The following is a 17,438-nucleotide window of genomic DNA, read 5'->3' on the forward strand; positions in this document are numbered from 1 at the left end:
CATGTGACTGTCTGGGAGAGAGCCGGTGATAGGCATAGCAATAGCATAGGCTGAGCCCACTGATACTGGAACAGAGGATCCGATCCGGCCCCTTTCTTTTCTTTTCTACTCGTATATGAGATGGGTTAGCCTGTTAACTAGCCAACCCATGTTCCCCCGTTGCTTAAGATAGGAGCTACAAAGCGAGAACAGCATGCTCTAAAAAGAAACTTCCGCAATGCACCACTAGCACATGTCTGCGCTTGAATTTGCAACCGGCAAGCAAGCAAGCCGGCAGGCAGGCAGGCAGACAGTCGCCATACGGTTTTTACCAAACAGCTAGCGCCCAGGACTGACTAGCTGACCGCCGCACCACACCCTGACTAGCTGACCGCCGCACCACACCACCACACTCCTTGCAAGGCAAGCTCCTATATAGAGAGGTCCCCTCCCTTCCCTGCATGGACAGCCACCGCCTTCTTCAACCCCCTCCCCCCTCCGTCTTCCTCCTCTTACCTCGTTGCACCTCAAGAAACGCGCCCGCCACCAGGCACCAGGAACCACCCTCTTCTCTCTCTCTGCCTTCTGATTCCAAGCTTCCCAACTGCCCAGCGCCAACCTGCCGAACTCCCATCCTTTTTGTTGGTTTGTCGAATTATAAATTGAGGAGCTAGCCGGCCGGCCACCATGAAGCCGCCATCACTGGTGCACTGCTTCAAGCTGCTGGTCCTGCTGGCGCTCGCCAGGCTGACCATGCACGTCCCCGACGAGGACGTGCTCTCGTCCCTTGGCGCACTGCGCCTCGACGGCCATTTCAGCTTCCATGACGTCTCCGCCATGGCGCGGGACTTCGGCAACCAGTGCAGCTTCCTGCCAGCCGCCGTGCTCCACCCCGGCTCGGTCTCCGATATCGCCACCACCGTGAGGCACGTCTTCTCCGTGGGCGAGGGATCGCCACTCACCGTCGCGGCACGCGGGCATGGGCACTCCCTCATGGGTCAGTCCCAGGCGGCCCAGGGGATCGTGGTCAGGATGGAGTCGCTCCAGGGTGCTAGGCTCCAGGTCCACGGTGGTGTGTCACCGTTTGTCGATGCTCCTGGCGGAGAGCTCTGGATCAACGTGCTGCGTGAGACGCTCAAGCACGGCCTGGCACCCAAGTCGTGGACGGACTATCTCCATCTCACGGTCGGTGGCACGTTGTCTAATGCGGGGGTCAGCGGGCAGGCGTTCCGCCACGGACCGCAGGTCAGCAATGTCAATCAACTGGAGATTGTGACAGGTCTCAAACGAACTCACAAAGCATTGAACTAGCTAGGTGCACATTACGAAAGATAAAAACAGTTGCTGATCGTAATCGTAACAACCAAATGCAGGAAGAGGAGATGTCGTTACCTGCTCACCCGAGGATAACTCTGATCTCTTCTATGGTGCTCTTGGAGGTCTTGGTCAGTTTGGGATCATCACCAGAGCAAGGATTGCACTTGAGCCTGCTCCAAAGATGGTAAGTCATCAGACAAGCGATTCAGTAAAATGAATCGCTCATTTATCTCAGTACAACATGCAGTCATTTACTAAATGGATATATACAATGACAGGTGAGGTGGATAAGAGTTCTTTACTCGGATTTTGAAAGCTTCACCGAGGACCAGGAGATGTTGATCATGGCAGAGAACTCCTTTGACTACATTGAAGGTTTTGTCATCATAAACAGGACAGGCATCCTCAACAACTGGAGGGCGTCCTTCAAGCCACAAGACCCAGTCCAAGCAAGCCATTTTCAGTCTGATGGAAGAGTACTATACTGCCTCGAGCTAACCAAGAACTTCAATAGTGACGACGCTGATATCATGGAACAGGTGAGCCTGTGTATTTCAGTTTGCAACAAGACGTCGACATTAGACTCCAATGATAATAACTGTAAATTTACGTTTACAGGAAGTTACTGTGCTGCTATCTCGACTTAGATTCATACAGTCTACTCTATTCCACACGGATGTCACGTACCTGGAGTTCTTGGACAGGGTGCACACCTCTGAGTTGAAGCTGAGGGCACAAGGCCTCTGGGAAGTTCCACACCCTTGGTTGAATCTTCTAATACCGAGGAGCTCAATCAGCAGATTTGCTGAGGAAGTCTTTGGCAAGATCCTGAAAGAGAGCAACAATGGTCCCATACTGCTTTATCCAGTGAACAAATCAAAGTAACTTGCTTCACTTGCAAAATTTACTGTCATAAATAAGTTAAATCTAGTTGCGGTTAAGGTAGCTCAATTGGTCTATTCATTTTGATGCAGGTGGGACAACAGAACGTCAGTAGTCATACCAGATGAGGAAATTTTCTACCTAGTGGGGCTCCTTTCTTCAGCACCGTCTCTCTCAGGTCACGGCAGCATTGCACATGCAATGAACCTGAACAACCAAATAGTAGAGTTCTGTGAAGAGGCTGATATTGGGATGAAACAGTATCTGGCACCCTACACCACACAGCAGCAGTGGAAAGCCCACTTTGGAGCAAGGTGGGAGACATTTGAACGGAGGAAACACAGATATGATCCCCAAGCCATCCTAGCACCAGGACAGAGAATATTCCCAAAGGCCTCACTGCCGTTGTCTTTGTGATAGTTCCTGCTATTTTAATGCTTCTGTAGAGCATACGTTTGTACAAAAGTGTAGGTAAAAGTATCCCCTGTAAAGACAATATCTACGGAAGGTAGCTAGCCTGAAGAACACAGCATAGCGACTTTTTTAGCGGCCGAAGATATCTCAAAGCAGTACTTCAAAGTGGAGCAACGTCAGCTGAACTCTGACGTGGTGAGTGCAACTTTGGAGGCAATCACTGGAGGATTGTAGCGGTCCAAGGGACCCGTCTGTTGTTACAGCGTTGAGATGAGCTGTGCTGATCAACTGATCACTAACCAGTATCCCGAGGAACTCATGTTGGGCTGTATGCATTTTCCGTTAAAAAAAAGTGCAAAAAGTTGCATGAGGGTAGAGCCTTGATTAGCAAATAACACTGCCTGTTATTTCACTTGTAACTAGCATCTCATCTCAGGAGTGCCTGCGTAAATTTAGCAGGTTGCATTAATTTCCATGAGTCAGGATATTATATGCTTGTGCAAAAACAGTGAAGTCGTTTATCAATCATGGTGTTCAGAAACAGAAAACATTTTGGAATTCTCTCGACTTGTGCATTAAATGTTGCAACCTGTAGTGTGAATTTGAATAACAAATAAGAAATCAAGAGCACCATTATTGAAACTGGATAAAAATGTGAAATGATAGATTTCTCAAATCCAATCAAGCAGAATTATAAGTTTACATGGTAACTCGATAACTGACATCTCAGTTTTTGTATCAAGCAAATGTGCTGTCATTTCCTAATTATTATCAGAAGAAAACAAACAAAGCCAGGATATAGAATTTAGACTAAAAATAAAGCGAATACAACCTTTGTTTCTGTATGGTGTCTAGAACTGCATGTGCGATACGCCTTCTGCTCATGATAGCACTAACAGAAGATCTCAATACAGGCAAGTATTCAAATCCAGTAACAGCACAATATTCAAAGATTTTGCTTGGTTCAAATGCAGGCATGCAGTTCTTTGCGATTGTGAGATCATTCCACCAACAGGTTGACTCAAAACCTATATTATCCAAATGAATTCATGTCTGTAAAAGGCTAGGTGGAAATCATCCTAGCGCCAAAATAGGGTTGTGATCATTTGTTTTGGTTAGGAAAATGCTTGTGGAGTATCTAGAAGGTAATTGATGTTTAGTAGTCAGGCTATAGAAGTTAAAATACTAAGAACGATTTGAGGCCATACACTGAGGTGAACCATAATTCGACAACAGTGTAAACTAGCTACAGAGTGGAATACAAAACAAGTCATGCATATGGTGCATAAACATAAACATGTTATTTTGGAATAGAGAAAATGGAAGCATGATACTAGAAGCAGGTGAATTGTCCAGATTATCAGAGGTGAAAAATAGTCGATTCCTCTTGTCAGATCTTAAGAAGACATAAATCAATATTATGTAAGATATACCGACAGTTCAGCTACAAATGAAATCTAAGGTAAACATACTATGAAGTAAACTGCATGTTCCAAACAGAGAGAGTTGTTGCTAGGTCCTTGAAATAAGAACGCTAACAAATTAATACACAAAAAAAACATGTAGAAGTGTTAATGGAAACTACAACAAGGCTTGTTCGGCAGGCTGGTTGAATAAGCCAAAATACTGTTCCGGCTGAATTGTTGGGAGAGAAAAATACTATTATGGCTGAAAGACACTGTTCATGTGAACCTGGAGCCGACGTGTGGCTGGGAGCCTCGGAGCCTTCTGGAAGAAGACGTCGCGCCTTTTCGAATGGTGCACGCGACGGGTTCCACGGCTATTGGGCTCCGGCTTTTGCCCTTTGGAGCCCGTGGCCCAGGCACGTACTGCCGTGATAATATGGGCCATTTCTCTTATTGGGCTTCTTATTAACTACTCAAGGATCCAGTCCTCTGTCATCTCAGCTCAATACGAGTTGGTATTCTCTTTCTGTGATGCCAGGCCAATGAGATAACAAGCAGCAGAAGAGAAATGTCAGCATTATTGTGGTCACCAACCAGAAATGTCTAATCTGATCTGATTGATTGATCTTTGATCTCTCGCTAGATGATCCTTCAACTTCAAGGATCAATGAGATGCCTGCATCCAACAGGGAAAAAAAACAATCATTACTGTGGTCATGTAACGTGCCCTATCTTAGCTTGTCAAGTTGTCATGACATTTGGCCTGCAAGATCAGTTCATCAGCAACTCAGATTTACAAAGAATTATAATTTCCTTCAAGACTGAAAAAAAGGTAAACCTAGTACACAGCAACGCCTACATCCACAAGAGCAAGGCAGAAAAATCATAAGAGCTGAGATTGGAGAACAGGTATTTCTCTGCACAAGACCAGATTTTATATATATGAATTTAGATATCAAATAATGTCCCTTTTTACATTTGCAGAGGGGCTATATGGAACCTTGCTGTCTATTCGACGAATGTACGGCGGCGAGGAGGGCAGCACCAGCCCCAGACCCATCCTCTGTCACCCTTAGCGCCACCGTCTGTGCCACCTCCTCCCCCAAGATCTCCACCAGGGCTTCATCTAGGTACTCCCTGAACACAGGGTAGCCCTCATACAGGCCACCCTCTATCGCAACCACCGTCCGCCTCAGCTGCCCTCGCGTTCTCCCGCTTGAAGCCACGCCGCTCCCATCCCGGCCAAGCTTTTTCAGTATCCCGACAATACCAGCGGCGGCTAGGCGGGCAGCTCTTCGGGTGACGATGTCGCAGACTTTGACGACTAGCCTTCGAGTTTTCAGAGGAGTGTCCGGTATCTGCAGCAAAATCGTCAAAACCTTCAGTACAGGTTGAAGGAACACACATGTTTGACTTCATGGAGATCAGGAAAGCTGACCTTCAGATGTTCTTGCAGTATCCTTCTGACTTCGCTCAGATCAGGTGAATCGTCCTTGCGAATTGCAGCCAGAAGTGGTGTGCTGGAACAGAAACAAAAGCATATACTAGAGAATTAGCAATAGCTTTTCCCACAAGCTTTAGTTTCAGGTAATAAGCCACATGATTTTGCCTTTTACAAGCTCAATGACGCATCAACATGAGACATTGTACAGTAATACTAATATGCATAGCTGAGCAGGAAGATTTCCATGTACTCATAAAAAAATGAGGACGAGGTACTTAACATAGGGAAGCATGAATCTAAAGATGCAGAACACAACATATAGTACTGCATCGATCTACTGTATTGGTAGAAAATAGCAGATCAGAGTTATACTGAGAGTAACCAAATAATTAGGTTCCCTTTGAAAGATTCTACTTCCCCTTTACCACAACACAAAATTCGGAAGGAACAAAGCATATAGCAAGCTTAAGGTACCTCAATGTGAAGGGGGTAGATAGATCATCAGCAGCATCGCCAAAAATATCTGATTCCAGAGCCATGCGATGCAGCACCAGCCTTGCAATTTCCCCTAGATAAATCCCAGAGACCATTTTCTTAAACCCCTGCATCAATGTCAAATTTGTTCAGTAATACTAACAAAAGGTACAACTATTCCATAACATATTTTAAGAGATAAATTTCTGGTCACCTGATCATTGCGATTTTGTGTCTCGTCATCAAGGGAGATGTCATAAGGAGTTCTTGGCAAATGCGATGACCAGAAATTGCCCCATTCCATGTTTACTACCTGATGAATTGAACATTTCAATAATTACATCCTTGGTCCACAGGAAAAATCAATGATATTGACAATTTGAGTAACAGAACAAAGCAGCAAGAGAATATACCATGCCACCGGAGTTTGTAAGAAGACCCTGACATTTAATAATTGCATCAGTGCGTTCAATATAGCAAGCATTGGTGCCAGCACCGATGATCACAGCAGCCACTGTATCCTCATCATAATAATGTCCTAGAGCTAATGTCCCCACGGTGTCATTCACCTAAGTAGAAAAATTGAAGTAAGGTAAAGTATTAAAAGGTGTTAATGCTACACGATGACTAAAAAGCAATAAGCATAAAGAATATACTAGTTTTTTTTTCTCAATCGGGCTTATTGCCCGTTTTTCATTAAGAGGAAGTTTTGGAGGAAACATTACATAGCGGAACAACCGTGGTGGCGAGGAGCCATCACGAGAAGGCCGAGCTGCCCTAGCTACTGGACTAGTTGAGAATATACTAGTTGAGAATATTATCTTGCTAGCCCATAGAAATTGCTTGGTGAAGCAAATTTGTGAGACCAAAACTACACAATCTGAAGGAACTTTGATACCATAGGAAAGGCTGGCATCAGGAAAAGGTTTAAAAGTGCACAAATAACAGATTTTACAAGCAATGACACAGCTATCAATTAACTCTAATGAAACATAGAACCTGCCCAGCTAGGAGATGATCACTGTGTTGCCTTCTCAAAATTAACTAGGCATGGCAATTGGAGCAACGATCATGCTTCTCGTGCATTGATTGGCGCTAATTTAAGTTTTAGACAAGGGCACCGATGTTATAGTGCACAGAACACTAAATAAGTTCCATATTAACCAATGTGTAAAAGAGGCTTGCCAAATGGAATGAGAAGATAACAAGCACCATTTCACAGTGCCAATAGTAGGCAACAACCTACCAGTGCAGTAACTCGCACATTTAGTCCACTCCTAGCAAGAGCTTCGTTTAAACATTGAGCCACATCTTTCCCAACCTGAAATCCAATAGTTCATATCAGAAAGCGTATAAAAATTAGAAGCATAAACTTATCGCAAAAAGCAATATACACCAAAACAAGGTATTGTGTGTTTCCTATTATGTACACATTGACTTCTTGGTAGGAAAAAAATTTGCAAAGTTACATGTCAGTATCAATTTTCATGTGCATCGCAAGTTGCATTCTCAATAAATATAGTTTATGTTACAAAAACAACGCTAGCAAAGTGCCAATCATTTATCAGCAAAATAATTTGTGATTAACAAATTAAATGGCATGTTCTGAACTTTTGATCTAGTCTAGTGATAAGTGTCCCTTACCGCATCTTCAATCAAAAACCCTTTAGTCCACCTAATTAATGACCCTGAAGACACTGAAGTTTGTCTAACTGGGAAAGAAAATGTGAAACCAAGCGCCCTTTGTTCATCTTTCCCATCTTCTGTTTCTACAAATTCCTTTAGGGTCATGGCAACAAAGTTGAATAGCTCCTGCACTTAAACAAGAAATCAGAGACCCATACTAAAAGCATATTTATATTAGAAAATGGAAACTACATGAAATAACAAGCACCTCAATTGTACCCTTGGTCAATTCCTCAGGGATGGTTTCTTCAACCTTCCGGCTGGTGACCACAGACCCAGCAGCAACTTCAACCCTCAACACTCTAAAGTTTGCTCCTCCAAGATCGATGGAATAATATGTGCCTTGTTCATTTCTGTTAAAGGTACACAATATAACTTAGTGTGGTCATACTAATGAGAAAAGTAAAGCAACATAAATCGTTCTGACATAACCATAGAACATTTAATCCATGACAGCATTATATGGGTTAGAAAGGACGACTAGTTCTTCTGGGAGAATGGTGCGATTCCCTCTTTAACTCTATGACTACACGGGTTTCCTCTCCTCAAAGAAACGCTACATTTCTTCCAATCAGTTTTGTTGAAATAGCATAGAACGTTTTTCCTTGCAACAATTAACCAACTTACCCACAAAAAAATAATTCACACTAGTGAAGTAGAAAATCCATGCTTCCACCATATAATACAAGCAAATCGTGCAAGGCGACAGTAGCCATTCATGCATGAAACGACAAGCAACGGACGTGAGCAGTTGCCACTACCTGGCCGACGGTGCGTACCAAAACACGACAAACCACACATCAACACAATGCCAGCTCAAAACCAACTCCATGGACGCATCTCGCTTGTGTGTGCTCTAACGGCTAGCGCATCTCATTTGTGATTGCTCCAACGGCTAGCCAGACGACACCACCATGCCAACTCAAATCCAACTCCATGGACGTGTCTCTCTTGTGTGCTGTAATGGCTAGCACATCTCATTTGTGAGTGCTGTAATGGCTAGCGAGACGACACCACCATGCCAGCTCAAATCCAACTCCATGGGCGTGTCTCTCTTGTGTGTACTCTAACGGCTTGCGCGTCTCATTTGTTAGTGCACTAACAGCTAGCCAGACTGGCACCACCAAGCCAGCTCAAAGCCCACTCCATGAATGCACCTCCCTTGTGTGAGCAATATTGGCTTCCATGAGCACTCTAACGGCTAGCGCACCTCACTTGCATGGGCGGATCTATATTGTCATTAGTGGGTGCAGCCGCACCCACGCAAAAATAGAAAAACTGTGATTATAGCTAAATTTTCACTACATTCGCACCCTCAAAATAAAAGTCTACGCACCCACAAGGCAAGCGCACCCCCCTTAAATTTTCTCTAGCTCCGCCACTGCTCACTTGTGAATGCTCTAACAGCACATACCACCCCACACTTTTTCACAATGCCTGCGTAATTTAGTTATTTTCATCCAACACGCCAGCAGCCATTGCATCAAGGATGGCTAAAGCACTGCCTAACAGTTCTCACAGAGACACAAATGACACATGCACATTAAGATTGTATAAGGGTCATTGAATTCCAATGTAAAGTTGGACCGCTCAGCTCATATGGTAAGCTAATGAAAAGCATAATGGGAAAGGCTGTCTTACAATGTTGCACAATTAAATATCTAAATATAGAAAATGGTTATATCTCCTACCCAGACACTACAGAATAAAATGCAAAATGTTAATGTGAATTAGTTACGATTATAAAATTGGGGTTGCCAAACCCAAGAAATTGAATACTAACAGCTATGGCCTTGGATGGGCTTAAACAGAAACGAATGGATGCAATATCTGGGAAAAAATTCAAAAAAGAGAGGCTTTGTGCAGCTTGGTTTCATGCATTTGCTCATCAGGGTATAATATTCCTTAGCAAACAAGTAATCGATCAATATAAATCAAACATAAAGTTCAATCACACTTGATAACGCACAAGGCGTCAAGGCTATGCAAACCAAGAAGAAACTGTTCCATTCCCGTCACAAAAACGGACAATTTTTCACAAGAACACGCACTGGCTACGAACAAGAAACACAGTGTTACTAAAATCCAAACATGTGACAGAAGCAAAAGAACAAAAGGCCAACCAAATCAATGTGTATCCCATCTGTCACGCAGATTGGTCTACTGTCATGCTAAGCTGTTGCAAGGGAGGCTACCCAAAACAATACAATGAACTAGACAGCTGCTGCAGATCAGTAGAGTAGAAACAAAACAGACTGCGTGAGAACCAAACCACGCGGCTTCATGTTTCATTTGGCCTTCAAATCCCGATTGTTTAGCTTGGTATCAGATGGACTGTGAACAGCACAAGCATCCAGCCTTGAACAAGCAACAGTAGAGCATCCCCATCGAGTGGAACACAAACGCTTCTGCATTACGGCTCGCCATCATCTGTAGAGCATCCCCATCGAGTGGTGCCTCCCCGAGCAATGATTCCCGTCTGACAGAGAACGCCCCAGGCCACAATGCCATTGTGGAATACAACCTGGCACCTGTGAAACCCAATGCCGGGAGCATAAAAGCGTACTGTACATAGGCAGATTCATGTCCCAAGATGCCGAGCTCCGCACCCCCTTTATGGGGGTTTCCGGACACCAAACCCCTCCATGAATGCAAGCGTCAACCCAACAGGGCTTGCCCCAGGTGGCACAAGGGCCACATGAGAAATTCCTGCCATCTTCCGAGATTAAATGTTCTGAGCCCCGGAGCTGCACCGGCACAACGGTGTAGCACTGCAGTGCAGGCGGCATCACGCACCTGGACTGTTCAAACCAACCGGAGAGCGGCCGATTAGACTAGACGCGAGGCCACAACTCCGGCAGGCGGAGAAGAACATCGTTCTGTCCCGTTCCAACAAAGGTGGATGGCAAACTTTTATGACGTCGTGTTTGCGGGAATTTCACGAGGAAAATCTACCGAGGTGTGCGCGGCATTATTCGGAATCGAATAAAGATGGCGACTTTATATAGGAACATAATATATGAGCAAAAGTAACGGCCCAAATTCGCGCACTGTAGGACGAACACATCAGAAAAGCAGGGACCCAAATTTGTTCACCATTGCATTGCACAGCGTCGCCTCGCCCGACAAGAGCTGGGAGATGAGTGCGCAAGGATCCTCAACTTAGCATCGACACGACTAGTCCGACGCACGCTCAATGCACGCCGCATTGGGCGCTAGATAGGTTGGAAATGCGCGTCCTACCGCGCCGCCGCTTTAAACCAAAACAAACCAATCAGAAAACTTAAGCGGCGAAAAAAAAACGAATCCGTACGCGTCGCATTTCGCACGGACGCCCAAGTGAACGCGAGAAATGCGCGTCGCTCCACACCAGCCAGGAAGGCAGAGGAAGCAGCAGGAGGAACCAAGGAAAAGAAATCACATTTGCGTCCGCAGACACAGCGGAGTAAACATCGAAGCCGAGCAAGACGGCGAGATGCAACGGTATGATCCAACTACCAGCATGTCAGTCAATTACGAGAAAAAAAAGACAGCTTTATTTTGTGTGCGTTCTAATCAAAAATCAGGGAAAAAAATAAGAAGGGGAGCGAAAGAAAAGGGCGCTTCAAATAAGGGAATCGCAAGGCCGCGCATGGCGGAAGGCAACGGCCTGCCACAGACAAACAGGCGGGTAGTGAGGAGGGTGAGGGAGGCGGAGATGTACCGTACGTACCCGGCGGGGAGCGCGTCGACGAAGGTGAGCAGCATCTTGAGCTTGCTGCCGCCGTCGGAGGCGAGCCCTGCGTGCATCTCGACGACCATGGCGTCGACGACCTGGCGCAGGCGCGGCGTCGGCGTGGCGCAGCCGTCCTCGAACTCCCTGAGCAGCGCGACGGCCCGGCGCCAGCGCGCCCGCGCCGACGCCCTGCGCGCCACCAGCGCGGCGGCGATCGCGCACGTGGCGGCCGCGCAGCCCGCCGCCACGCCGAGCCCGACCAGCCCCATCCCCCCGGGCCCCGGCTCCAGGCGCGCGGCGTCGATCACGGCATCCCACGCGCGCGCGGTCGCTCGCTCGCTCCCTCTCCTGGTGGGTGGCCCGCGCGCGAATCCCCGCACGCGCGCGTGGCCCGGGACGCGGCGCCCTGCCGGCGGCGCGCGGCGCGCGTCGGAATGGCGGGCGAATGGGACCGGCGCGGGCGGGATGGAACAGAGCGGCGCGGGGCGCCGAGAGAGGGGGGAGGGGCGGCTAGCAGTGGGGAAAGGAGAGACAGAGAGAAGGGGAGGGGAAGCGAGACGAGAGCGAGGGGGAGAAATAGAAATAGAGGGGCAAGAGCGTGGCCGGGGGCTGGCCTTGCTCGTTTTATTTTGCCGGGCTTCTTGCGATCTCACCCTCCACGTTCCGTCATATTCTGCTCCAGGCCAGGCCAGCCAGCCACCACCTGTCTCTGCCTCTGCATTTCCGTATGTGAAATGCTCTTTTTCTCCCCGGCTTTGACCTGCTCGAGTGTAGCCGTGTAGGAGTACTTCCGTCCGTCCGTCCCTCTGCTTTTTTTTGTTTAATTAAAACAACGCCACATGCACTGGAAACGCGTGCCGCCGTTGTATACATACAGTAGTATATGGTTGAATTCTGCGTTTGGATTTTGTCACGCTCGACGCCCGTCCAAACAACATTCGTCCCTGCGGATTTGCTCCTGTACGTGGCGTTGGCAACAAATGCCACGAATTTTAAAAGTTGATGGTGTATTTCAGCTCGCAAGCGATGCGAAATTATCTTGGATATGCTCCACGAAGGAGCAGTGAAGTGAACACCACCAGCAGCACCGTGTTCACTTGGACATGGATGGATGCCGCTGGGACGGATTCAAATCAAACCAAATAAATACGCCACGGCCTCTTCCTTTTGTTTTGGTTCTCTCCCGTCGTCTCCCACCAGTTCACGTGCTTTTTTCACTAGCTTAACGTTCACGTGTTCTCCTCAGGCCTCCTCACCAAATGTGATTGGACAAAATATATACTACTGCTAAGCAATCGTACTACTACGTCAATTGGCGATGGCGGTGGGTCAGCAAGCAAAGTGATGCGAGTGTGGGTCAGCAAGCAATGGCGACCTGGGCAACAGAGGGAGAAGTCGCCGGGTCAACTTAACCAAATCGGCGGGTGGGCGGGCCGGCGGCGGCGGCGCAGTCAATTACCAAGCGGGCGCGCCATTGGCGACGGGAAATTGCAGACGAGGCCAGGCACCCAAAAGGCCAAAAAGGCGAGGAGGACTGGACTAGTAGTAAATGTTAGTCGCACGATTTATTATGCTGATAACTTTGATTTAATTTATAAAAAATATGTGTAACATTTCTATCTTTAAATAAATTTATTAAAAAACTAGATTTAAATATTTATTCAATAATACTAGCAGCAGTAGAGTAATCCCGATCTTCCATGCGCTCCGGCCGCTTTGCCAATATTTTACGCGAGAAAGGAGGGGGGACGGCGGGGGCTTTCGGCCGTTGCGGGCGGCGTTGGTGCGGGCGTCAAGTGCAGTGCAGCCGCGAGCGAAGGCAGGGCAGCCACCACCCGCCAGCGAGCCGGACAACCGGTGGACGTGTACCGGCAGGCGGGCCTGCCAGCGCGGCGGTGGCGTGGTGGTGGTGGGCGTGGGCGGCACGGGCGAAAAGACGCGGGCGCCCTCGTGCCTGCGCTGCGTGCCGCGTGCGCGATATGGGCGCGGGGTGGGGCGGCGCCTTTGCTTGTTTGACCTCGGTCGGGGGCTCGGGGCCAGGCGCCGATCCGCCGATAGCGACTCGGCCACTGCACCACCCAGTTGGGCCTGGGCTGTTCGGTTCGCGCGCGCCGGGCCGGGCCGGGCCGCTACGGGCGCGGGGTGGCTGACGACCCGGGCGGTCAGCGGCGGCAGGTTTGACCGGGAGGGACCACACCAGGCTAGCGCAGCAGGAGGCAGCTCGCCTCCCGCCGGGTCGTACGGGGAGTAGGAGTAGATGGTGGCAGGGCGGGCCGGCGCGTGTGTGTATCTCTGCTCTGGCCGAGCCTGCCGTCTGCCGTCGCCTGCGTCCGCGTGAAAATACTGATGCCGTACTCTCTACTGCTACTCCCTGCGGCCTACGCGAATTTGTGTCTAATTTTTTCAAACTCCTGTTAAGACCTTGTTGAGTTCCAGGGCCTAAAGTTTGAGATTGTCACATCGAGTGTTACATGGTGTAGGATGTTCGGATATTAATAAAAAAATAATTTATAGTTATTAAGTCTAATTAATCTGTCATTAGCATATGTGTTAATATAGCACTTTATTATCAAATCATGGACTAATTAGGCTTAAAAGATTCGTCTCACAGAGTAGTCGTAATCTGTATAATTAATTATTTTTTAATTTATATTTAATACTAAATATATGTGTCTAAACCTTGGACGAGATAAAGCCTAAAATTTTAGGAGGAACAAAAACAAGGCTTGAGCTTCGCCATCACCATCATTAGGCATACTACTAGGCTATCCTCGGTCCTCATAGTAGTAGTGCACTACTAGTCCTACCATGGCAGTATGGCACCCAACTCTGCCTGCTATACTTGTACTCGTACAGTCGTACTCGTACTATTACTGCAGCGTTTGTACTGTATTGCAGTATCGGAAACAAATCCGTTGGTCGTCTCCCGAACCCAAAGCGAACGCGGACGCGGGAGGCCGACGGCGGCGCGGACGCGGACCGGATCCACGGAAAGCGCTGCGGTCTGCGGATGGATCCCGCCCGCGAACCGCAGCCGCCCGGCCGCGCGGCACGTGATCACCAGCAGCAGGCTCGCCGCCGCCCCCAGGGCACGTTGCGTTCGCGGGCTATTAATTGCGCCCGGCACTGTCGCGTGACGAGCACCTGCGCGCGGGCGGCCGGACGGACGGACGGCCGGGCAGCCGGCCAGCAGCCGCTCATGGCCGTGCAATGCCATTGCCGCTTGCCCGCTGCCGTTGCCAACTTGAGCGAGCCAGTGGCATGCCTTGGCACCTTGCCGTTGCCGGCCCTCCTCATTTACAGTTAGCTGTAGTGCAGGCACGCGCCGCGCTGCCGCTGCCCACTGCCGCCTGCCTGCCTTTGCTTCGTTTGCAGTCTACCTAGCTAGGCACGCCGGCAGGCGCTGTCCGTCCAGACTCCAGCGTCGCAGACACATGGCCTGCCCCTGCCCGGGCTATAATACGGAGGCGGAACGTACTCGTACTACGGCGATTCATCATTAGCTAAAGCTTAGCTTGCGGTTCAAAATGGACGCCACAACGGGCCGTGCACGCACGGCTTGGGCTAAGCAGAGAAAACCGTGGTAGCGCAGGGCTCTCGCTGCAAATTATCTACAGACTGTCACCTCCCCAACTCTACTCTAACTGTACTAGAAGGCGATGCCCTTGTCTCGTGTCTCCTTTTGTTTCCTTCCTCGCGCCCTTGCCCAGTTGCCCTCGACGGTCACTTTCTTTAGACCGCTTCGCGGTCGCTCGCAGCTCGCTGGCTGGCTGGCCGCCGGCCACAAGTACCACGGCGGAACTAAACCCATGATTTTGTCCGGGGTTTCCTACGCTTTTCCTCTACTACTCTACACGTCCCCGTGCCCGTGGTTGTGTTGTGGTTGCTCTTGCTGCTGCTGCCATCACATGAGTGACATAATTGCTGAGATCTCCACCTCTCCTCACTCCACTTCAAAACCATGTGTGCATGCATACGGTACATATGTATGCCGCGACATGAGCAGGTCGCACGCACGCACGACGACCACGCTGCGTAGCTAGCGGCTGCTCATTGCGGCGAGACGGGCGTGGTTAGCGGATAACAAAAACTAGCTAGTATCGGCAATTTAAATTCTGAGCTGGTTGCGTTGTGTAGATTATCCTTGCCGTTTCCAGCGGAGGCACATGCACGGGAACGAAGCACCAGGAGGAGAGGGGAATCATGCTGACGAGCTGTCAGTGCAATACAGTGCAGTGCTGGGAATAAACATGTTTAGTTGGACCCCAAAATCCAAAAAGTTGCTACAGCACCTGTCCCATCGAATGTTTGCGGCCCGTGCATGGAGCATTAAATGTAGACGAAAAGAAAAACTAATTGCACAGTTTGGTGGGAAATTGCGAGACGAACGCTTTAAGCCTAATTAGTCAATGTTTGGATACTATTTGCCAAATAAAAACGAAGGTGCTACAGTAGCCCCAAAATCCAAATTTCGCGAACTAAACGAGCGCATAATTAGCAAGCGGTAGCTGTGTGTTGTTGTTGGGTCAAAAAAAACAAACGTCCGCCCCGCCCCCGGTAAAAAAAATATGTTTCCCTCCGAAAAAACACCCCGGCAAAAACAAACGTCCGCCCCGCATGGCAAAAAAAATCGTTTCCCAACGGCAAAAAAATGTTTCCCCGGCAAAAAAAAAAGAGTTTCCAAAATAAAAAAACTATTTTCCCCCGCAAAAAAAAACAAATGTCCGCCCTGCCCTCGGCAAAAAAAAAGTTTCCGAAATAAAAACATATATACGGCACAAAAAAGCCACCGTAACAAAAAAAACAACGTCCCCATTTCGAAAATACCACCATCCCCGTTTCCGAAAAATAATGTTTCCAGAAGAAACATATATGAAAAAAAACGTTCACATATGCATATTTATTACCACCTAAAAAGGGAGAGAGGGTTTCGTGCTCAGAATTTCCGTGTGCGCGCCCGAGTCGCCCAGGATACGGTTGAAAGCTCTAGTTTGGTTTTAGTTAATTGATGAAACCCTAAGTGCTAACCTAGTTTATCAAAGTGATTATGAGATAGGTAGCACTACTCCAAGTGATGAAGCAATGATGAAGATCATGACAATGGTGATAGCATGGTGATGATCAAATGCTTGAACTTGGAAAAGAAGAAAGAGAAAAACAAAAGGCTCAAGGCAAAGGTATAAAATGTAGGAGCCATTTTGTTTTAGTGATCAAGACACTTAGTGAGTGTGATCACATTTAGGATAGATAACCGTACTATTAAGAGGAGTAAAACTCGTATCGGAATGCGGTTATCAAAGTGCCACTAGATGCTCTAACTCATTGCATATGCATTTAGGATATAGTGGAGTGCTAACACCCTTGATAATATTTGTGAAAATATGCTAACACATGTAAACAAGATTCGGCGCTTTCGGGAAAATAAAATGTCTATTTTCTATTGCGTCGGATGCAAAATTCTTGGTGGTTGGCATATTTGAGCAAGGGTGAAGAAGTTAGAGTTGAAATGGAGTTGGTCGAAATGATGCTGGCGTCGGTCTACTGATCGGACGCTGGGTCACTCAGCGACCGGACGCTGAAAGGCTGTGTCCGGTCGAGCTGTCAGACGACACAGTGGCTAGGGTTGAGCACCGGACGCTGGTCTGCGTCCGGTCAAGGTGGACCGGACGCGTCCGGTCGGAAAAACATGCCTCGGGGAGCTTATTGGAAACGACCGGACGCTGGGGCTTCAGCATCCGGTCAGTTTTGACCGGAGCGTCCGGTCAGCTTCGTAGCCGTTGAAATCTGACGAACAGCGTTTGAAGCTGGTGACGCGTGGCGTCCATCGGGCGACCGGATGCTGAGGGCCAGCGTCCGGTCGGTATGACTGGAGCGTCCGGTCAGAGCGTGTTTTGCCCAGTGAAGAGGTACAACGGCTCTATTTGATGGGGGCTCTATTTATAGCCCCATGGCCGGCTCAAGGGATAACTCTTGCATATTTTCATTGACATAACAACCTTGTGAGCTTAGCCAAAGCCCTCCCACTCATCTCCATCATTGATCCATCATCATTGTGAGATTGGAAGAGAATCCAAGTGCATTGCTTGAGTGATTGCATCTAGAGGCACTTGGTATTCGTGTT

At 48.3% G+C, this 17,438-nt stretch overlaps 2 protein-coding genes across 3 annotated transcripts; one reads left to right on the plus strand and one right to left on the minus strand.

Moving 5' to 3' along the window:
* The first annotated feature begins 271 nt into the window (after nt 1-271).
* Nucleotides 272-3,140, plus strand: LOC136459878 (cytokinin dehydrogenase 4). The gene is made up of 5 exons (XM_066459730.1): nt 272-1,258; nt 1,353-1,480; nt 1,575-1,835; nt 1,915-2,177; nt 2,271-3,140. The coding sequence occupies exons 1-5, from the start codon at nt 667-669 to the stop codon at nt 2,593-2,595; spliced, it is 1,569 nt and encodes a 522-aa protein (XP_066315827.1). The 5' UTR covers nt 272-666; the 3' UTR covers nt 2,596-3,140.
* A 1,020-nt stretch (nt 3,141-4,160) lies between these two features.
* On the minus strand, nt 4,161-11,900 carry LOC136457121 (hexokinase-3-like). 2 transcript variants are annotated; one of them, XM_066457165.1, is made up of 10 exons: nt 11,306-11,900; nt 7,811-7,955; nt 7,561-7,728; nt 7,163-7,237; nt 6,330-6,485; nt 6,131-6,229; nt 5,917-6,044; nt 5,437-5,518; nt 4,999-5,356; nt 4,161-4,674 (listed from the first exon to the last, which is right to left on the minus strand). In XM_066457165.1, exons 1-10 carry the CDS (start codon nt 11,584-11,586, stop codon nt 4,496-4,498), a joined length of 1,671 nt encoding a protein of 556 aa, XP_066313262.1. In that variant the 5' UTR covers nt 11,587-11,900; the 3' UTR covers nt 4,161-4,495. The 2 variants fall into 2 exon arrangements, with proteins under 2 accessions (XP_066313262.1, XP_066313263.1); XM_066457166.1 differs by having other exon boundaries at nt 4,164-4,674; nt 11,315-11,900.
* Nucleotides 11,901-17,438: the final 5,538 nt, after the last annotated feature.

The sequence above is a fragment of the Miscanthus floridulus genome, chromosome 6 (genome assembly GCF_019320115.1).
Source record: "Miscanthus floridulus cultivar M001 chromosome 6, ASM1932011v1, whole genome shotgun sequence".
Lineage (NCBI taxonomy): Eukaryota > Viridiplantae > Streptophyta > Magnoliopsida > Poales > Poaceae > Miscanthus > Miscanthus floridulus.

Excerpts from the sequence above, each read along its gene's own strand:
- LOC136459878 (XM_066459730.1), top strand. The coding sequence starts at position 667 with ATGAAGCCGCCATCACTGGTGCACTGCTTCAAGCTGCTGGTCCTGCTG. Across the intron at positions 1,259-1,352 it reads TCAACTGGAGATTGTGACAG|GAAGAGGAGATGTCGTTACC; the intron begins GTCTCAAACGAA and ends AACCAAATGCAG. Across the intron at positions 1,481-1,574 it reads TTGAGCCTGCTCCAAAGATG|GTGAGGTGGATAAGAGTTCT; the intron begins GTAAGTCATCAG and ends ATACAATGACAG.
- LOC136457121 (XM_066457165.1), bottom strand. The coding sequence starts at position 11,586 with ATGGGGCTGGTCGGGCTCGGCGTGGCGGCGGGCTGCGCGGCCGCCACG. Across the intron at positions 6,230-6,329 it reads TTACAAACTCCGGTGGCATG|GTAGTAAACATGGAATGGGG; the intron begins GTATATTCTCTT and ends TCAATTCATCAG. Across the intron at positions 6,045-6,130 it reads CACAAAATCGCAATGATCAG|GGGTTTAAGAAAATGGTCTC; the intron begins GTGACCAGAAAT and ends ACATTGATGCAG.